This window comes from Melanerpes formicivorus, unplaced genomic scaffold, assembly GCF_026170545.1.
Source record: "Melanerpes formicivorus ecotype bairdi unplaced genomic scaffold, bMelFor1.0.p_v2 SCAF_8, whole genome shotgun sequence".
NCBI classification, from domain to species: domain Eukaryota; kingdom Metazoa; phylum Chordata; class Aves; order Piciformes; family Picidae; genus Melanerpes; species Melanerpes formicivorus.
In genome coordinates this window covers 740,720-762,455 of record NW_027142360.1, presented here as the reverse complement: position 1 = coordinate 762,455, position 21,736 = coordinate 740,720, and the positions used below count along the sequence as shown (strand labels likewise).

Genomic DNA, 21,736 nt, shown 5'->3' with positions numbered 1-21,736 from the left:
GACAGAAAACACTGACAAGTCACCACTGGCACTTAGGTTTGTTGTCACACTGGACTTAGCATTGCCTACATACCTGACAGCAAAGTGAGGCTGACATCACATAGCCAGTGGATGTGTGTATGTGATACACAGACACCCATGGTGATAGGAACAGGTAAGGAGAAGAGAGTAGGAGCCTCGCTGAGCACACCAGCTGCAAACTGCCACCTCCAAGCAAGTCTGCTCCTCGTCCCATGGGTGCTGCAGGGTAAGGAGCTACAGCTGCAGCCATTTGCTTCTTGGTAAGGCTGACTCCTCTGATAATGTTGCTCTTGCTTCCAGGGGCCTTCCTCATCCCCTATTTCCTGACCCTGGTGTTTGCTGGCATTCCTCTCTTCCTGCTGGAAACTGCTCTGGGCCAGTATACCTCTGTTGGAGGGCTGGGAGTCTGGAAATTAGCTCCTATGTTTAAAGGTACTGTGCTGAAATTCATGAAGGTGCTGGCACACAGCTACAGGCAAACACATTTGGTTTGGGGAGCAAATCCCTGGGGACTGGGGTGGGGTGGCAGGTGAGGGGAGTTTTCCCATGTCTCTTTGTCAAGCTATTCTGCTCTAGTGAGGCCTTACCTGGAATACTGCACCCAGCTCTGGGCTCCCCTGTTCAAGAGGGTCAGGGATCTGCTGGAGAGAGTCCACGGGAGGGCTGCAAGGATGCTGAAGGGACTGCAGCACTGCCTGATGAGGAGAGGCTGAGAGCCCTGGGGCTGTTTAGTCTGGAGAGGAGAAGACTGAGAGGGGATCTGATCAGTGTCTATCAATATCTGAGGGCTGGGGGTCAGGAAGGGACAGGGAGAGGGACAGGCTCTGCCCACTTGTGCCCTGGGATAGGACAAGGGGCAATGGATGGAAACTCCAGCACAGGAAGTTCCACCTCAACATGAGGAAGAACTTCTTCACTTTAAGGGTCCCAGAGCACTGGAACAGGCTCCTTCTCTGGACCCTTCCCATCCCTGTCTGGATGTGTTCCTGTGTGACCTGTGCTGGATTCTGTGGTCCTGCTCTGGCCGGGGGTTGGACTTGATGATCTAACATCCTGTGAGCCTATCCTTGACCCTGATGTCCATAGTGACTATCATCAGCTGATTGCTGTTCAAGCAGTCTTGCATGATGAGAAGGCATTTTATGAGCAGCAGGGACTGTGATGGATGGATTCTGGCTGCACAAAGCCTTCCCTAACCCTCCCCATGTGGGTTCACGTTAATTGCATAGGAAAGCTGTAAATAGGGGACATAAACCAGGAGCAGTATTCTGAAAAGCAGTAGTGATTTAGAAATTATTTGGATGGGGGAAAGAAAATGTCATCCACTGAGTGCCCAGATCCTGTTTTCAAGGAGCTCTGTCCTTAAAGTACCTGTGGCACAATGAAAGGCAGTGGGGATAAGTGGGTGGGAGGTGTGAGGGAGCAGACTCCCTTGCTGACCAGCTCAGCCTAGCTGTACAAACTGACAATATTTTGTTATGATGTCCTTGAGTGCAGTGGGGCACAGGAGACCTGGATTGATGGTGTTCTCTGCCTGCCTTCCTAGGAGTGGGGTTAGCAGCTGTGGTTCTCTCCTTCTGGCTGAACATCTACTACATTGTCATCATTGCCTGGGCTCTCTACTATCTTTTCAACTCTTTTACCACGGTGAGTCACAGACGTGCCAACAGGGTCGTTAATCCCTGCTCTACCGGTAGTTGTTTGTGCCACAGACCGTTCACGAAGGGCTTGTCCTTTGTGCAAACAACCTTCATCAGCACACTGCTGGTCCCTTCCCAAAGAGCTCCAGCAGCCCTGGAGGCAGTGGTGCAGTGCTGATGGGCACCAATGTCCCCTCCCTGGGTACTGTGGCTAATCACTTCATTCTTTAAAACCCCACCTTGTGTCTCTGAGAGCTTTGAAAAGCTAAGAGCTTCACATTTCTACTCCTGGCTTTGTAAAGGCCTATTCCCGACTTTAATTAGTCCTCATTTACTCTTCCCTTTATAAATGAAATCCCAGGGAATTTTTTTCTGATGGAAAAATAACTCAGCAGGCATTTAGACATCTGCTGTGCCTGCCCCTTAGTGATTTATTTCAGCCCAGTAGCTGGGAAGAGCTTCCTTAACTCTGAGCAACCTGCAGCCTTAAGAACATTAGCTCCGTGGTTCAAATGGTGTCGTATTTCATTTAGCCATCAGCCTGAAATGCTTCACGGGTGCTGTAGGTCCAGTTGCACTCTTTGTTTGATCACCAGTTTCAAGTACCTGTAAAGGCTTTTGCTAAAATATCCACTTTGACATTCCCAGCTGTGTTTCTACCACCAACACCCCCTGTAGGCTCCCAGGTCCAGAACAAAATTGCCCGGCAGTAGGTGTACCCTTCCCAAACAAAAATCTATCCCAAAGAAATCTATACCAATTCAACCCTTAGCATGAGGCTTTGGTACAGTCAGGTGTCTCAGACCCAACTGGTGACAGTGCCTGTGTCTGCACAGGCAGCTCCAGGTGCTTGGCTCAAGGCCTTCTCTTTTGTCAGAGGCAATTCCAGATTCCCCACAGGAGACAAGACACAAATAAAAAGCCATGTCTCTTGTTCCCCCTGAACTTGACTGAGACCTTTTGGAACCTGAACAGAAATCCATCTTGTCTGCTGGGGTTTCTATCATCTGAAATTCTCTGAAACTCTCCCCCTGCCTGCCCCTCCTTGTAGCCTCTCTGATGTGCAGACCACTGGGTTGAAAGGTTGCTGTGCAGTGCTGCTGGAGTCACTGCTTTTGCTTCAGTGCAGTGAAATCACTGGCTGGGTGCAAATAGCCTGAGTGGCCGCTGTGGTGTGCCCACCTGCTCCTCCCATGGTCCTGCTGCCAAGCTCAGTGTGCTCATGAGGAGGTATCCTTCACTGGAGTGAACTTGTTCAGATGTGGGGGGAAGGCAGCACTTAAAGGCACTGATGCCACAAGGCACTAAAAACACACATAAAGGGGTCTGTGTTTCATGGATACAAATAGCTTAGAGCTTTCTTCAGCTGGAGCCTGAGCTGTTAGCTGCAGTGGGTAATCACCCAGAAGAGCCTTTCTGTGTACCTAGATGTACTGCATTTGGGAAGTGAGGCTGGCACACGTGGAGACGCATCTGAGATGCTCTTGTTGGTTTGCCTTAGCCGAGGCACTGCAGGGCATGGGTGAGTTGTCCTGCCAGCTCACACAGCCCCGGGGCTGTGGTTTCATTGCCTGCAGTGCCAAAGCTGATCCTGTTGAATCTGTAGTGATGTGCTGCTACTGGCAGTGCTACCTGCAGTGCTACCTCCCACCAGCTCCTTTGTGCTGCTTAGAATCAGGCCCAGGGACAGCATCGAACAGCTGCTCCTCCTCAGATTTGCTGCTGGGCTTATGTTACAGCAGTGCATTTGTGCAGACAAACCCTCAGCCCCCGTTGTCAGTGCCACACTGCTCTTCTCTCGCTGAAGCTTGATGTGAAGGAGAGAGAAGAAACAGCTGGGTGTTTGTGCAGCAAGTTCTAACCACTTGTTGAGTGATAGCCAAACGCTGCCCTGATCATAAGCACAATATCCCCCCCATAGCTATTTTAATTAGTAGCCATTAATTACCAAGAGTTAATTAGAAATGGCTTCCTCTCTGGGGAATTGCTAATGCTTCTCGGAGCTACCCCACGGTCCTAGTCACGCCCTTCCTGGAGACTCCCTGTCACACTGTGTCCTTGTTCTGGAAACCCCTGCTGTGCTTTGGGCTGCAAGGTTCCTGCTCGCCCAGGGGAGCTGCACAACCTAGCTGGGAGGAACGAAAAAGAAATGAATTCCACTTTACCAGCACCCAGAATCTTGCTTCCCACTGCTGCCCTCGGGAGATGTTGCCCTGGTGCTAACGCCCATGCCCTTCTTCTGGAGCAGGACCTGCCCTGGCAGAGCTGCGGGAACGCCTGGAACACCGACCGCTGCTTCTCCAACTACTCTCTGGAGGACACCACCAACCTCACCAGCGCCGTCACCGAGTTCTGGGAGTATGTCCACAGCCTGCCCACGACAGCTCTCACCCCTGCCCGCCCTCGGCCTGCCTGCTGATGGGGCAGTGCCAGCGCTGCCTGCCCCTTCGCTTGCGCAGCCTTGGCAGCAGGGCATCGGCACCGGCTGCTGGCAGGGGTGGGCATGGGTGTGGGGTGGGCACGGGTGTGAGGTGCACTGTGCAGCCACACGTCAGGTGGATAGAGATCATAAGAGGCTCTCCACCTCTCCTCCTTCATCAGTGAACCTCAGGTCCCTTTAGGGTTTTGCTGGTTCTTGTGCTTCCCTACACCCTCCATGCCCTTCACCCTCCAACAGCCTCCGGGGGCTCCAATCCCCCTTCCCCCAAGGGTCAGACCTGCCCTTAACACAACTTCCTCTCACCCTAGGAGGAACATGCATCAGATGTCTGGGAGCCTAGGGGAACCTGGCAGCATCCGCTGGCCCCTGGCTGGCACACTGGCCCTGGCCTGGCTGCTGGTCTACTTCTCCATCTGGAAGGGCGTGGAATGGACAGGCAAGGTATGGTGTGAGGGCTGGGTGCATCAGTGCTGCCTCTCACTGCTCAACTCAGCTGCTGAAATACCCTCTGGGCTCAGTTTCATACGAGAGCCTACAGTAAGGCTGCCCTGTCTCAGGGCAGAAGCACAGCAGGTGCCCTTAAATGCTGACATTTGCTTTGCAGGGTTGTAAAAATTGCTGCTGTCTTTGTGGTAATTTTCATTCTAAGCTCTTCCCTGTAAAGTCACAGGTCTGAGTGCTCAGCCTCTGAGGGAAGAGACTTGGAAAAGGGGTTTTTAGGGACAGCCCTCCAAGAAAGAGACCCCTTCTGGGCTCACTCTTTTGAAAATAATCGTGTCAAAATACTGCCGTGGGACAAAGCCCTCCCCCCCTCCCCTGAAAGTGCTCCTGCTGCCCTTCAGGTGCTGGTGGCAGACCTTCAGATGAAAAGCACAGGGGTACTCCCTGTGCAGGAACTCAGGCCAGCAGAGCTGAAGAGCCATTGCTTAGCTCAGTGGAACAGCAATGCTGAGGTACTGAGATGTGTTATTCAGAGCCCAGCATGGTGCAGAGGGACAGTGTTATGAAAGGAATGATCTAGAAGAGAGATCAGAAAGAAGCACTTCAGGTGCAGGTCACCTAAGCTGTTAATTTCCCTGGTGGCTCTCAAACAGGTTTCAGACAGTCACAATCAAGTCCTGTGATGAGGAATGCAGGTACCTGTGAGCCCCTGAAACACAAAGCACCAGAGTCAGAATGACTCACGGTGGAGTCAGTGCTGGCCAGGAGGAACACCAGCATCAGCTCTGCAAAATACCTTGGCTTGAAGGGATTACTTCTATGGACTAAACTTACTCTGTGCAATTTCCTTGTCTTTGAGCAAGTCATCCACACTTGAGCACGCTGCTCTGGCAGTCAGTGTGTCCTCCTGTGTCATTGGCAGAGAGAAACCTCAGCCAGCCAGGAGCAGTTGTGGTATGGGGACTGGGGCCAGGGGAGAGCAAAGTGCTGCCGAGAAGTAGCTGCGGCCAGCGAGCTGCCCCTCTCCCAGGGGCACATACTGGATGAAATGCCATCATGGGCAGGAAAGCTCCTGGGCACTGGTGGGCTGAGGGCTTCTCTCCCACGATGTCTTTTGCAGGTGGTGTATTTCTCTGCCACCTACCCCTACTTCATGCTCTTCATCCTGTTCTTCCGGGGAGTGACTCTGCCGGGAGCCAAGGAGGGGATCCTCTTCTACCTTACCCCTGACTTCAGGAAGCTCTCTGACTCTGAGGTTAGCTCTGATTTCCCACTTGCCTCTGCATGAGTCCTCCTCAGGCACTTCCCTTGCATATATTAAATACTAAGTATAAAGTGGAGCACTTCCCCATCCAGGCAGTCACCACCCTCCCAGCCTGGGACGAAGCTGGAGGGCAGGGCCATCACGGGTGACAAGCGGTGCCAAAGCACTCCTGGGGTGGAGGCAGGGGTCTGAGAAATCAGCCCTTTGGATTGGGACATCCCCTCTGTGTTGAGAGTTCCTCGTTTCACCAACCACCCTGTCCCAGAGACGGGGCAGTGCTCTGGCACCAGTGTGGAGAGCTCAGAAGCAGCATGAGCACCACAGGGCACGTGGCAGCAGTCTTTGGAAGCACCCAAGTGTTGCATGGTGGCCAGTGACTTTGCCCTGTCAGGAGAAGCACACAGGGCACCCAGGAGGAGCAGGGAGGCTTGCAGAGGTACAGTTTTTCAGGAGGCACAGTCTCTGCCTCTTGCAGCAGTGATGCTGTCATGGTTCCAGAGGTCACCAAGGACTTGTGAGCAGGGGCAGCTGAATACCCATCAAAGGGGTGTCAACGATCCCTCTCGCCAGAAACTTGCTGTGACTGTGCTGCAGTGGCTGTGACACTGGGAACAGCAATCTGAGCATCAGGAGAGTTGCTTGAATATTATGCAATTAAAAAATGAGCAGCCTGCTCTTCATCTGCCATTAAGGCACTGAGACCACCTTGGCAAGCTGCCCTCTGCAGTTGTGTGCACAAGAAACTGCAGGTTGAATAAAACCCCAGACATGCCAGTGGAGGAGGAATGGAGGGGACGAGTGTGGGCTATGGGGCTCCAAGGGAAGCAGCACCTCTCAGGGGTGCAGCTGTGAGAAAGCAAGCACACCCAATTCAGAGGCTGTGTGAGTCCCTTCTGACCTGGGCTGGGGGCTGAAGGGCACTGTTCAGAAATGAAAGGGACAGACCATTCCTCCATCCCCAGAGAGCTCTGCAAGGAGCCTGGAGCCACAGGCTTTCGTGATCTGGGGATGTGCATCTGGTGCTGGACTAGGCTGCACACTTGATGCTCTTGCCACAGGGGAAGGATGCAGACACAGCCCAGTGGGCTGTACAGCCAAGTCCCCTCCACAGGCTGCACCCAGTCCCCTCACTAGCACTGGTTCAGGGGGGCTCTCACTGCAATTGTCTCTTGGCTCCTTTGCAGGTCTGGATGGATGCAGCCACGCAGATCTTCTTCTCCTATGGCCTGGGGTTGGGCTCCCTGATTGCTCTGGGGAGCTACAATACTTTCCACAACAATGTCTACAGGTCTGTTGGTTTCTTTCCAGCCTCCTGCCTGGTGGGGAGGGAGAGTCACAGTGAGGTACCTGATCTCATGGGGGAGGGTCACAGTGCCATCCTCTTGGTGGTAGTTGGAATGCAGTTCTCCCACTTGCACAGCACCTAACACATCATCCCTGCTGCTTCTCTGGAGCACTGCAACAGCTCTCCACAGGGCCTGGCCCTTTGTTTACCCCATCCTCCACTCCTGACTTGTGGTAGGGATGTGCAGGTGGTTTCTTTCCCTTTTTTTCTCTCTTCCAGAGACTCCATTATTGTCTGCTGCATCAACTCCACCACCAGCATATTTGCTGGCTTTGTTATATTCTCCATTGTTGGCTTCATGTCACACATCACAAAGAAGTCCATCTCAGAGCTGGCCTCCTCAGGTAAGAGAAACCCAGGGTCAAATACAGCAGCAGCCTCTGAGAGCAACCTTTCAGTGGGCATGGGATACTCCCAGGCCTTTCCTGACCGGGACCCCAGTGCCCAACCCTTTTTTGCATGCCCTCCCACCAAGATGGGTCTCAGGCACCTGTGGCCTATGTTCACCCCACTCTGGCTGCAAGGGACATCTCCACCTGCTTTTAATGTTCACCTTCTTTTAGTGCTGAAGTATGGTGTGCTCTTGATGCAGTGAAGTAAACTGCTGGCTAAGCTGTCAGCCCGTGGATTGGACCATTACACTATGTGCTGGGTTAGGAACTGGCTGGAGGACCGGTAGTGAATGGTGCCACAGCCAGCTGGTGGCCGGGCACCAGTGGTGTGCCCCAGGGATCAGTGCTGGGCCCTGTCCTCTTCAACATATTCATCAATGATCTGGATGAGGGGGTCGAGTCAGTCATCAGCAAGTTTGCAGATGACACCAAGTTAGGGGCAGATGTTGGTCAGTTAGAGGGCAGAAGGGCTCTGCAGAGGGACCTCGACCGACTGGACAGATGGGCAGAGTCCAACAGGATGGCATTCAACAAGTCCAAGTGCCAGGGGCTGCACTTTGGCCACAGCAACCCCATGCAGAGCTACAGGCTGGGGTCAGAGTGGCTGAGAGCTCCCAAACAGAGAGGGACCTGGGGGTGCTGATCGACAGCCACCTGAATGTGAGCCAACAGTGTGCCCAGGTGGCCAGGAGGGCCAATAGCATCCTGGCCTGCATTAGGAACAGTGTGGCCAGCAGGAGCAAGGAGGTCATTGTGCCCCTGTACTCTGCATTGGTTAGGCCACACCTTGAGTCCTGTGTCCAGTTCTGGGCCCCTCAGTTTAAGAAGGACATTGAGAGACTTGAAGGTGTCCAGAGAAGGGCAACAAGGCTGGGGAGAGGCCTTGAGCACAGCCCTGTGAGGAGAGGCTGAGGGAGCTGGGGTTGTTTAGCCTGGAGAAGAGGAGGCTCAGGGGTGACCTCATTGCCCTCTACAGCTACCTGAAGGGAGGTTGTAGCCAGGTGGGGGTTGGTCTCTTCTCCCAGGCAACCAGCACCAGAACAAGGGGACACAGTCTCAAGCTGTGCCAGGGGAGGTTTAGACTCAAGGTGAGGAGGAAGTTCTTCACCGAGCGAGTCATTCGGCATTGGAACGGGCTGCCCAGGGAGGTGGTGGAGTCATCAACCCTGGAGGCGTTCAAGAGGAGATTGGATGTGGCACTTGGTGCCATGGTCTAGCCATGGGGTCTGTGTTGATAGGTTGGACTCGATGATCCTTGAGGTCCTTTCCAACCTAAGTGATACTGTGATACTGTGAAGTACTTAGGCCATTTGCTTTCTGAAACCTTCCTACAGAGAATAGATCCTGCCTGTGCTTTCAGTAGACCTGATCACAATTTGGAGCCACTCTTCCCTGTGAGATTTTGAAATGGTAATCTCAGAGTACTTTTTTTCTCTCAGATGAGGCTGCCTTTTGCACAGACATGATGTGAAATTGCTGGCTTCACAGAGACAGCTTTCATCTCAAGGCAAAAAAAAACCCACCACATTTTCTAATGGAAAGAAAAAATACATCAGAGAAGTTATAGCCAGCTCTGAATATCCATTAATCCTTCTAGGAAGGTGCTGCAGCTGCAGTTGGTAGCAGTAATTTGATGACTTCATTGGTGGTGGGAAGAGAAAAGAAAAGGCAAAGCACGTCTCCAGTCACTGCTGCCCCCGGGCATGGCTGTGCCATGGGCTCAGGCTCAGTGCTTTGGCTCCTGTATTCAGCACCTGCACTTCCTCACTGTGGTGTCTGTCTCTGCTTGACTGTGACCCTTAGGTCAGGCTTCCCATCAAACACTTTATAAACATGGACTCCTTCCTCTTCTCGTTGCCACAGGCCCTGGACTGGCTTTCCTTGCCTACCCACAGGTGGTCACGCAGCTGCCCCTCTCCCCTCTCTGGTCAATCCTCTTCTTCTCCATGCTGATGATGTTGGGTCTGGATAGTCAGGTGAGACAACCCAGGGGCCAGGAGGGGTAAGATATTAAAACATCTTCAGAGACAATGTAGTGGCTGTGACCCCACAGCAATGGTACTGGGCAGGGTCTTTTCTTACTCTGCACAGTGAGATGCAGCTGCATGGAACAAAGCCTCCTCTGTGTGGTCATTGCTATGCACTCTTCCCTGCACAGGCAAGTGTGGCACTACCTGATCATCAGCCCATTAAAAACACCAGTAATCACCAGCTTCCAGCAGAACTAATTAGTCTTGAAAGAAAATCACCAATTCCTTGAGGGATGAGAAGACCTTTGGAAAGCTCTTCTCTGTTCAGATGAATTTTTGGCCCTAGCAAAGTGCTGGTGTTGCTCTGTGGGCATAGCACGTCCCCATCTTGCTGGCTGACCCTAGGAGGTGAGCTCACAGGCTCCAAGTAGAGCTAGTGGAAAACTAATCCTGCCAAAATACTTGGGGAGAAAAGAAAATATTTCTTTCAGGTAATAATTGCTTTGTTCTTGTAAATCATGATTCCTCCCACCCCCAAATCAGCATTAACTCCCTCACTTTGTAACTGCAGGATAAGAGTTTGTGCTCATCACAGGTCTTTTTGTGCTTTGTGAGGAGCTCAGTTTGAATGCTTTGAATTTTCTTACTGTGCCACCTTAACCAAACTGCATTTCCTGTGAGTCAAGAAAATCTCATTACTTGGCTTGCTTAGGTTAGGATAGAAAGCCTCCTTTCTATCCTAAGGGAGGAGCACCTTTGCACAAGGCAGCAGTCTGCAGCCAGAAGCAGTGCTCTGGCACACCGTCGAGAGGTTGCACTGAGAAAAGAAGTGCTGAGGCACTGGAGTGTGGGAGCTGGGGCTCTCCTGTGCAGATGTTGGTCTGATACAGCATTTTGCCATTGTGGTTGATAACAAGAGAGACTCTGAGTGGATCTGAAGCACCCTGGCCTTGCTTGTAGGTGAGCAGGGGTAGAGGAGCAGAAGGAAAGAGCCATGCCTTGTGGAAAGCTGGTGCCTGGGTGATTGGGAACAGTCAGCATGGCTTCACCAAGGGCAAATCCTGCCTGACCAACCTGGTGGCCTTCTATGGGCAGGTGACAACATTAACAGCTGAGGGGAGAGCAACTGATGTCGTTTGCCTGGAGCTGAGCACAGCCTTCGACACTGTCCCACACCACATCCTGGTCTCCAGGCTGGTGACACATGGGTGTGATGGGTGACCACTGGATGGATAAGGAACTGGCTTGATGGCTGCACCCAAAGAGTGGCTGTCAATGGCTCCATGTCCCAGTGGAGGCCAGGGACAAGCAGAGTCCCTCAGGGATCAGTCCTGGGACCAGGCTTGTTCATCATCTTTGTGGGTGCCATGGACAGTGGCATTGAGTGCACCCTCAGCAAGTTTGCTGATGACACCAAGCTGTGTGGTGCAGCAGACAGCTGGAGGGAAGGGAGGCCATCCAGAGGGACCTTGACAGGCTGGAGAGGTGGGCACAAGCCAACCTCAGGAGCTCCGACAAGACCAAGGGCAGGGTCCTGCAGCTGGATCGAGGCAACCCCAGGCACAAATGCAGGCTGGGCAGGGACTGGCTGGAAAGCAGCCCTGAGGAGAGAGACTTGGGGGTGCTGGGGGAGGAGAAGCTCAGCAGGAGCTCTCAGTGTGCACTTGCAGCCTGCAAAGCCAATCAGATCCTGGGCTGCATCAGGAGAAGTGTGGCCAGCAGGGCAAGGGAGGTGATCCTCCCCCTCTGCTCAGCTCTGGTGAGACCCCACCTGGAGTACTGCCTCCAGTTCTGGAGCCCCTATTACAAGAGGGATCTGGAGGTGCTGGAAGGTGTCCAGAGAAGGGCCAGGAGGATGAGCAGAGGGCTGGAGCATCTCTCCTGTGAGGACAGACTGAAGGAGTTGGGGCTGTTCAGTCTGGAGAAGAGAAGGCTCCCAGGTGACCTCATTGTGGCCTTCCAGTATCTGAAGGGGGCTACAGGAAGGCTGGGGAGGGACTGCTCAGGATCTCAGGTAGTGATAGGACTAGGGGGAATGGAATGAAGCTGGAGGTGGGGAGATTCAGGCTGGAGGTGAGGAGGAAGTTCTTCCCCATGAGAGTGGTGAAGCCCTGGAATGGGTTGTCCAGGGAGGTGGTTGGGGCCCTGTCCCTGGAGGTGTTTAAGGCCAGGCTGGATGAGGCTCTGGGTAGTCTGATCTAGTGTGGGGTGTCCCTGCCCATGGCAGGGGGGTTGGAACTAGCTGATCCTTGTGGTCCCTTCCAACCCTGACTGATACTGCTATGATACTCCTACTATGACTGCTTCACCTTCAGATAAGCCTTAGAAGCTATTGGAGGGGGAAGCATCTGGATAGCAAAAGATCTCTAACCTGCTGCCTTCAGAGCCCTCACAAAACAGAACCAAACACTGTTGGGCTCTGTGTTTTCACAAGTGATGCTACTTTTCTTCTGACAATTCAGCATTAGCGTGGCTGCCTGGTGGAGCAGTCAGCTGCAGTGTGCCTTTTGAGAGCACCAAAATCAAAGGTGGCTCCAAAAGCCCGTGCTTGGTCTGTGCCCACATGCTCCTTCCTTGTGGTGCAAGCCACCAGTACAGCATGGGCAGCCTCTTGGCTTGCAGGTAGTGCTCACAAACCTGAGCTTAGTTCCTAATCAGATGCAGGCATTTCTGAAATGTCACACCTGCTTTCCAAGACAATCCAATCAGCTAGGTCTGGTTTTCCACCATGGCAGCTCCCATAAACATCAGCAAGCTCAGGTCTGCATCCCCAGAGGTGTTCTTTGCACCTCATTGCAAATAATGACTAAATGTTCCAAAAGAATTGACATTGAGAGAAAAAAAATCCTTACCTTCCATGGATTATTTACTCAGTGCTGGGAAATGATCTCAGATGTGGCAGTATGTCAGATGTGGTCTCCGACTACTGTGTGGAATTTATTGGCTGCATTGGCTTCTGAAAGACCACTTGGAATTTCCCAAGAGCCCTCTGACACCTAGGCTCAGAGGGCAGGCAGTCTTGGGGGGCTATCATTGCCTGGAGGGGTAGGAGTGGGAAGGGAGTGGGGTGCAAAGCATTAAAAGGCAAGCCACCTTCTAAAAATGAAGAGAGCAATACACCTGAGGAAGCTTTCTGCCTGCCTGCTGGAGCTGTAATTCAATCAAACACACCGTTGGCAGTGTGGCAGCTTCTGCATGCAAAACAAATCACACAGGCTGCAACTGCAGCTCCAGCTGCACAGCCTGTTGGAAGCAGCCGCTTTCATAAAAGATTGCTTTGCTACGTGCTGATTAGATGTGGTTTGTGGTATTTGTGGGTGGGGAGAGGCCGTGGCTGGGTCAGCAGCCTAGTCCGTGAGGCACAGCAGGGCCAGAGGGTGCCCTGCACCTCCAGGGCTGCTGGGCTGGGGCTTCCCCTCACCACCAGTGGGGCGTGGGGCTGCAGAGACAGCAGAGATGCTCAGAAGCCTGGCTGGCAGTGGGGGGCAGGGCTGAGACTCCTTTCACAATGCACCTTAGCGGTGATGGGAGAAGGTCCCCCCCTGCCCATCAGTCCGTTCAGCAGTGAGTCTGCTGCAGATGCAGCAGGGGTAGGACAAGAGGCAATGGATGGAAACTCCAGCACAGAAGGTTCCACCTCAACATAAGGAGAAACTTCTTCACTGTGAGAGTCTCAGAGCCCTGGAGCAGGCTGCCCAGAGAGGTTGTGGAGTCTCCTTCTCTGGAGCCTTTCCAGCCCTGTCTGGATGTGTTCCTGTGTGACCTGTTCTGGATTCTGTGGTCCTGCTCTGGCAGGTGGTTGGACTGGAAGATCTCCAGAGGTCCCTTCCAACCCCTGACATCCTGTGATCTATGATCCTGTGAGCTACAGCTGCCTCTTGCTGCTGGGCTGCTGCTCTCTGCAGTTCCTTACCGGGGACCGGTGACCTGTGATATAGGTGTGCACCTTCCCCCTCGCCTCTCCTCTGCCTTAGCATTCACTGTGCCTCTGATCCACCCTGGCTTCAGCTCCCTTGCACCCAGCCCCTCTTGCATAACGTGCTGCTGCTTTCTCTTAACCTGCCCCTTCCCAGGTCAAGCATCCCTCCCCGGAGCCAGCCAGCCTTGTGACCGCCAGCTTGCTCTGCCCGGTGAGCCTGCTCCTCGCGGGTTACTCCTGAGCAGCTCCAGCTGGCAGTACACAGATCCACTCTGCTGGCTCTCTGCCACACATCTGGCAGCTGTGGTTGAGCTTCCAGCTGGTCCTTGGGTGCCAGGCAGGGTGCTCTCTGGGGACAAGCTCCTGATGCTGGGAGCAGATGGGAGAGCGGCTTTCCCTCAGACTGAGCTCTTGCCTGTGCTGACTCCCAAGCCTGGGACCCAGAAACTTGTGTGATGGATAAGCCCCTTGAAGGGGGAATAAAAGGAACAGAGAGAAATGAATGGAGATAAAATATTCATGAGAGAAACACTACTGAGGAAGAGAGAACAAGTGTGAGAAATGGGGCTGGGGACACTGAGGAAAACGGCACCTTGGGGACAGGAGACTGACATGTGAGTCTGTGTGTGCCTCTGGCCACCTGCACACACACACACACACACACCCCCCTACACACACACACACACACACATCTACACACAGGGCTACACACACACAGAGCTACACAGAGCTACACACAGAGCTGCACACCCCCCCACACACCTACACACCTACACCCCCACACACCTACACCCCCACGTGCCTACACCTACACACACCTACACCCACACACACCTACACCCCCACGTGCCTACACCTACACACACCTACACCCCCACACACCTACACCTACACACACCTACACCTACACACACCCCCACACAGCTACACACACCTACACCCACACCTACACCCACACCTACACCCACACCTACACCCACACCTACACCCCCACACACCTACACCCACACACCTACACACACCTACACACACCTACACCTACACACCCCCCCACACACCTACACACACCTACACCTACACCCACCTACACCCACACCTACACCCCCACACACCTACACCCACACACACCTACACACACCTACACCTACACCCACCTACACCCACACCTACACCCCCACACACCTACACCCCCACACACCTACACACACCTACACCTACACACACCTACACCTACACACACCTACACCCCCACCTACACCCCCACCTACACCCCCACACACCTACACCCACACACACCTACACCCCCACACACCTACACCCCCACACACCTACACCTACACACACCCACACACACCTACACACAGAGCTGCACACCCCCCACCCTCCCACACCTACACCCCCACACACCTACACCCCCACACACCTACACCTACACACACCTACACACACCTACGCACGCCAGACAATGAGCTGGGTAGGATGGGGTCAAAAGCTTTCTGTCACTGAGTATAAAGACAGCTCAAGCCATGCCTGGAGAACATGAGATGCTTTAGGAGTACTTGTGTCCAAGGCTCAGCTGCTGATGCTCTGGGAGCCCCAGCTTTCTGCTCTGCACTCTGGGGGTATAAAAGCCTGGGCAGAAACATCTTCCCTGACTTCATTCTGTGCCACATGGAAGCCAAGCCCAGCAGCCAAACTCTTTCACTGTCCCTGCCCAGCTAACAGAAGAGCGCAGACTCTCCACGTCTTCCATACATCTTTCCTGCCCTCTGCTGCTCTTCTCAGCCTGTTTGTCACTACCTTCCACTCTATCCTAGGATTTTCTTCTTGTTTCCCTCTTCAAAGCCAAATCTGAAGGTGCCAGCACTCTGTGGAGTGCTTTCCCAGAGACACAGTGGTCCCTGACACCCACAGCAAAGAACCCTCTTTCATTTCCACTGTCTGGCTCCTGCATTTGCTGAGGGTGAGGAGGGGAGCTGGGAGCTTGCTGCCTGCAGAAGGATTTCTGCTAGGGGCACGATGTGCTCTCTGGGAGCTATGTGGTACCACAGGGTTTCTGGGAGCAAGGTACAGAAGCCAGTCTCACAATGTAGCAAGAAATAGGAGGGAAGGATGCACTTCCAACATAGACACCCAGGCTGTGCTCATGCTGTCTGGCAGATCTGACCAGAAAATTGATTGGAAGATTGCTTTGGCTTGCTCCTGGGGACTTCCTTATGTTCTATGGTGCAGACAGCACTAATGTACTGTGCACAGCATCCAGGTGCTTTCAGCTCCAGAAAGACCACGTGCTGTGAGCATGGGCCTCCAGTGTGCTCCATGCCTGCAGTGCAGTGTGCTCAGGAGAGGGAAATGAAGTGAAGGGCTGGGGAGTCATAGATGTGGCTGTCCTGAACATGGCTGTGAGCCTGGGCAGTGGCTAATGCAGCTCTTCAGTGAGTGTTTCAGTTCATTGAACAGCACAGGCACTGCTGCAAAAGGCTGAGAAGAGCACCCATGGGAACAGAAGAGCAGGCAAGGTCCTGCACATGCTCCAGCAGCAGAGAGCCCTGTTGCTGTGGCTGAGCCTGGCAGCACGCAGGAGCAGGGCAGTGGTGAGGAGGTTGTAGAGAAGGGGAAGAAAAAGGAGACTTGCCACAGGAGGCAGGAAGCAGACATTTATCCCAATGCACTTTAGGCATTTAATCCTGGTGCTTTTGGCTCCTTCCCTATTCAGCAGAGGGAGGCAGGGGGGCACTTTCAGAAGATGGTTTGCACCAGTTTTGTGCAGGGCTGCTTCGTTTTCTAGTGTCTGCAGGGAGCATTTCAAGCAATGAGTCTCTCAGCATTGGAATGAAACGCAGGAGGTGGTGATGTCAGGCTAGGATCCTTACCTGTGTGTCTTTGCTGTGTACCCTTTGCTGTAGTTCTGCACTGTGGAAGGGTTCATCACAGCCCTGATGGATGAGTATCCTCACCTCCTGAGAGCCAGGAAGAAGATCTTCATTGCCATTGTCTGTTTCATCTCCTATCTCATTGGCTTCTCCAACATCACCCAGGTACCTCCGTGCATGGCAACTTTGCAGCCACTCTGGCATAGCACACTGTCACTGACAGCTGTGGGAGGAGTGGCAGCATCCAGAGGAGTCGTCCTGATGCTGAATAAGCAGCCATGCTCATCACTGCTGCATCCCGAGTCACCTGGGAGGTCTCCACACCTTTTACCCCCTCCTGCTGTCTGTCTGCCTCGGCTTTTTGCTCTTTGCAGCAGGGGCTCAAGCCAACAGAGCCCAAGCTGAGGCAACAATTGGTGCAAGGGCTTAAGATAACATAAAGACCATGCTGCTGGGGCTGATGGGTCTGGAGCCAAGGATCCTGTGTGTGGCAGTGAGGGCTGAGCAAAGCACTGTAGGAGGCAAGACAACAATATTCCTGGGAGAGGCAGAGCAGACTAAATTAAGAAACTCCATCTAAAATAGAGATGATTCACTGCTAAATAAAACCCTGGCTAAGTTATTTAAAACAATGTTGTAAGCAAGATCAGAGTTGTGGGCATTGTGGGTCCTGCATAGCAGTCTGCATTGCTTCTTTACCCCTCGTCCTCTGAGTGCCCCTCATGACCCTCTGCGCTTCTCCTCACCCTTGGCCGTGCCAGAGCAGGTTGGCTAACTGCCTGCAAGGGCACCTCAGTTTTTCTGTTGGGAACCAGACTGCAGTGCTCTGCTGTCCAGGGAAATTCACATTAAAGCCACCAGACACAGACAGCAACAATCCAAGGCACTGGCTGATACTGTTGACCATGATCTATAGTCTGTAACTCCTTGGCCCTGGTTTTGTCTCCTCAGGGTGGCATTTATGTCTTCAAGCTGTTTGATTACTACTCAGCCAGTGGCATGTGTCTTCTCTTTCTTGTCTTCTTTGAGACCATCTCCATTTCCTGGTGTTATGGTAAGCACAAGACAGACTGTTCTTTGTTTTCTCCATGGACACAATGAGTTATTCCAGAAGCCTCCCACAGTGGAACCAATGGAAACTTTGCAACTGAAAAGAGCTAAGGGTGAGAGCTGCAGAAAATTGAAAACCAAAACCAAAACAAACCCACAACAACCAAAAAACCCCAGAAGCAGAAGGCTGTCATCTCATTGCCACAGGACACCACAGAGACCTCTGCACAAACTAGCAGGTGCCTAGGGTTCTGCCTCAAATCCTCCAAGGGGACACCAGAAACATGGAAGCTGCTAGCATGAATTTGGTTTTGTGTCCCTGTCTCTCCTTGATGATGCACAGCATGGTCACCCTCTTGCTGGAGCTAGCCTGTGCTGTGCCATGAGAAGAGGAGGGAAGGGACCCACCCAGAGGGACCTAGACAGGCTGCAGAGCTGAGCCCAAGCCAACTTCATGAGGTTCAACAAGACCAAGTGCTCCTCTGCTATGAGGACAGACTGAGAGAGTTGGGGCTGTTCAGCCTGGAGCAGAGAAGGCTCCAAGAAGACCTAATTGTGGCCTTGCAGTATCTGCAGGGGGCTACAAGAAAGCTGGGGAGGGACTGTTGAGGGTGTCAGGGAGTGATAGGACTGGGAGGAATGGAGCAAAACTAGAAGTGGGTAGATTGGATGTTAGGAAGACATTGTTCCCCATGAGGGTGGTGAGAGCCTGGCACAGGTTGCCCAGGGAGGTGGTGGAAGCCTCCTGCCTGGAGGTGTTTGCAGCCAGGCTGGATGTGGCTGTGAGCAACCTGCTGTAGTGTGAGGTGTCCCTGGCCATGGCAGGGGGGTTGGAACTAGCTGATCCTTGAGGTCCCTTCCAACCCTGACAGTTCTGTGGTTCCTAGAGGTGATGGCCATGCTGCTCAGATGGGATGCTTTTTCCAACACTACTTTCCTCGTGCAGGTGTGAACAGGTTTTACAGGAACATTGAAGAAATGATTGGCTACAAACCTTGCATCTGGTGGAAGATCTGCTGGGCCTTCTTCACTCCTCTTGTCTGCCTGGTAAGACCTGGGGCATTCTATCTGCAGGGCTACATCCAGAAGGTCCTCTTAGTTTGCATGGGCTGTAGTGGAGTTGATGTGAGGGCACTGCTTGTCTGAGTAGTCCAATGAAGAGGGAGATTGACAGTGTTCCAGTTCCAGCTATAGGGTAATGAGAAATAATATGACCCCACTTGGTGGGCTGAGAGCATCTAGGCTAGTTGAAGGAGCTGTGAGACTGTTGGGAGCTAAGAGGACAGTGAATGAAGGAACAGATGGATGGAGCCTGGATCTGCTCAATTTCATCTGCACTGGCTGCTTGTCTTTCCCAGGGGGTGTTCTTCTTCAGTGTGGTGGAAATGACCCCTCTGACACTGGGAAAATATGTTTATCCTGCGTGGGGACAAGGCATTGGCTGGCTCATGGCTCTGTCCTCCATGGTACTGATTCCAGGGTACATGATGTACTGCTTCTTCACCTCCACGGGGACCCTCCGGCAGGTACGGGCAGCTTCACCACTCCACTTCTCTTCTCTGCTTAGAGTAAGCCTCCTGCTGAACTGAACCTGAGAACTAAGCAGGCTCTGCTTTGACAAAACTCTCAGAGCACTTCAAGGTGGTGCTTCAGGAGCGCTCCATATGCCCAGGAGGAGTCAGATCACCTCCAGAGCACAGAATGGTCTGCAGCAGCACAGGCTGGAAAGGAGCTCCTGGCATTGCTAAGCACTAACAGTTCTGAGTGGCTGGCAGCACTGCTGAGCAGCACACAGCTGGCTGCATCTGGCCAAGTGGGTAAACTTCACTGAGCTTTGTGTTGTCGCCACCACTAAAACAGAGCCCTCTTTCCCTGGACATCCTTGTGGTGCAGAGGACTGGAGCCCTGTAAGGGACTGGAAAGAAATCTTTGAGGTTTCTTAAGCAAGAGAAATGCCAACCCCCAGCAGTGCCTGGCTGTGAGCAATGGTTACCTGGCATGGCTCAGCAGAGTGATCAGCCTCCAGGCATGAAGCTTGGTGCACCTCAGGGCTAGGGGCTGCTAGTGACAAGCATGCACTGCAGTAGTACCTCATGTGCTTCATGAAGGGCTCTCAGAGAATGAGGGGTCAAGAAGCAACACAGACTTACGCAGGACCCACAATGCCCACAACTCCAATCTTGTTTAAAACATTGTTTTAAATAACTTAGCCAGGGTTTATGTAGTGGGGAATGGTGACTCTGCCACACCTCATAACTGCTGCTCAGACCTGATTTACAGTGCTGACATTCAGTCTGGAGAGCACTGTGCACACAATCTCTGTCTCAGAAACACAGAAACATTCAGGTTGGAAAAGACCCTGGGGATCACCCAGTCCAACCCAGAACCCTGCTCTGCAAGGCTCACCCCTAAACCATAGCCCCAAGCACCACAGCCAAACAAACTTCAAACACAGCTAGGCTTGGGCACTCCACCACCTCCCTGGGCAGCACATTCCAAGGCCTGACCACTCTTGCTGGGAACAAATTCTTCCTACTGTCCAGTCTGACCCTGTCCTGCTGCAGCTTGAGGCTGTTCCCTCTTGTTCTATCACTAATTACCTGGGAGAAGAGACCAGCACCAACCTCTCCACAACCTCCTTTCAGGTAGCTGTAGAGAGCCAGGAGGTCTCTCTTTAGCCTCCTCTTTTTCACACTAACCACCCCCAGCTCCTTCAGTCACTCTCCATCAGATTTCTTCTCCAGGCCCTTCCCAGCTTCCTTGCCCTACTCTGCCCTGGCTCCAGCACCTCCACATCTCTCTTGGATTGAGGTGCCCAAACTGGACACAACCCTCGAGGTGTGGCCTCCCCAGAGCTGAGTCCCAGGGGACAATCCCCTCCCTGCTCCTGCTGGCCACAGCACTGCTGATCCCAGCCAGGATGCCTTTGGCTTTCTTGTCCACCTGGGCACACTGCTGGCTCCTGTTCAGCTGTGTGGCCATCAGCACCCCCAGACCCCTTTCTGCCAGCAGCTTTCCAGCCACACTGCCCCAAGCCTGCAGGGTTGCTTGGGGTCTCGATGTGGTCTGCTGCAAGCTAAGAGTGTGAAGAAGTCACTGCAGGGCTGCTGACTTCTGGCTTTCCCAGGACAGCTGCAATCAGTCACCATCCCAGCTCCACAGACTTAGTTCATGGATGCTGTGTTCTGAATGATACTTAACTCAGAAATGTTTTGTCCGGAGTGGCTGGACTTGGGTCAGCTTCAGGCTGCCCTGGGAGGTCAAGTTGCAAGTGAATTTGGCTTCCCTTCCTCCCAGCTCTCCATCTGGATGGGCTTTGGTGGGGTGTGGTGGTTTGAGCCTTAACTGGGGCTTAAAAGCTCAGGTGGGGGCAAGGCTGAGAGTCCCCTTCCCCAACAGAGAGAGAGAAGGAAGGGAGGGGGGCAAATCCACCAAGAAATAATTTGGGTATGGCTTGGAAATAGAGAGGCAAAGAATTTTCCTTTAAACAGTATATATCTGTGTGTTTCTGTGACAGTGACAGGCAGGGTTCACAAGGTAGGGAACAAGGATGGGTGGGAGAAGTTAAAAAAAGGAAAACAAAACATGAGCTACAGAACCAGTCCCTTGCAAAGTGTGGAAGCAGCAGGGGAGAGGCAGCGGCCGCGGTTCTCCTGCCTCTTGCACCCCTGCTGGACAAGGAGGGGGGAAGTGGAACTGACCAAGTCAGTTTCCCAGGGGAGGAAACACCCTCCCAGGATGGGCATAGCCCACCACAGCAGGGACCCGGCAAGTCTGGGGCTTCAGGTCTCTTCAGGTTCTGCTCTCTCAGCTGAGGTAGGGTTTAGGCTCTTTCTGCTTTGTGTTGAAGACCAGCAGCCATGCCACTAGTAGCTCTGCAGATATTTCTGCTCCTTATCCCCTCATAATATGAGCGGGAAATGTGAAAGGCGAGGGGAGACTGCAAATACAGGTATGAGTCCAAGCCTTTGGTTAAGCTCAGCCTTGTCTCCACTAGGGGTGGTGAGTGTTTTTCCCTGATGTCTGGGGGCAGCTCATGAGCAGGTTTCCACCCATTGCCTCAGCCCTTGCAGACCAGCAGAGCAAGTGAGCAGTGTGAGTGGCTAGTGTGTACCGGCTCTGTCCCACCCTGCCTCTGACAGAACCCACACACACGAGACCCACAACTCCTCCCCACTGTCCATGGAGCCAGGAGTGAGCAGCAGGAAAGAAGTTGGCTTCTGTGTGTGGGGTGGGTTTCAGAGGGATGGAATTTTTGGCGACTTCTATGCTCAGACCCTGGATTAGTTTGTAATAGAGCTGGAGGGAAATTAGATGGCAGTGCTGAATGAAGAGGTTTTGACAGACAGGGAAGATTACAAGTCATTGTGATCCTACTGAG

General features: G+C 53.0%; 1 protein-coding gene across 1 annotated transcript in view; it reads left to right on the top strand.

Moving 5' to 3' along the window:
* Positions 1–21,736, top strand: part of LOC137442789 (sodium- and chloride-dependent GABA transporter 1-like) — a 46,381-nt gene that overhangs the window by 19,786 nt on the left and 4,859 nt on the right. The window contains exons 3-14 of the mRNA XM_068141777.1: positions 322–453; positions 1,568–1,668; positions 3,910–4,019; positions 4,410–4,542; positions 5,663–5,797; positions 6,991–7,094; positions 7,371–7,495; positions 9,407–9,519; positions 16,339–16,470; positions 17,257–17,359; positions 18,302–18,402; positions 18,714–18,881. Of these exons, the coding sequence (XP_067997878.1) occupies positions 322–453; positions 1,568–1,668; positions 3,910–4,019; positions 4,410–4,542; positions 5,663–5,797; positions 6,991–7,094; positions 7,371–7,495; positions 9,407–9,519; positions 16,339–16,470; positions 17,257–17,359; positions 18,302–18,402; positions 18,714–18,881 (1,457 nt within the window). The remainder of the gene's footprint in view (positions 1–321; positions 454–1,567; positions 1,669–3,909; positions 4,020–4,409; positions 4,543–5,662; positions 5,798–6,990; positions 7,095–7,370; positions 7,496–9,406; positions 9,520–16,338; positions 16,471–17,256; positions 17,360–18,301; positions 18,403–18,713; positions 18,882–21,736) is intronic.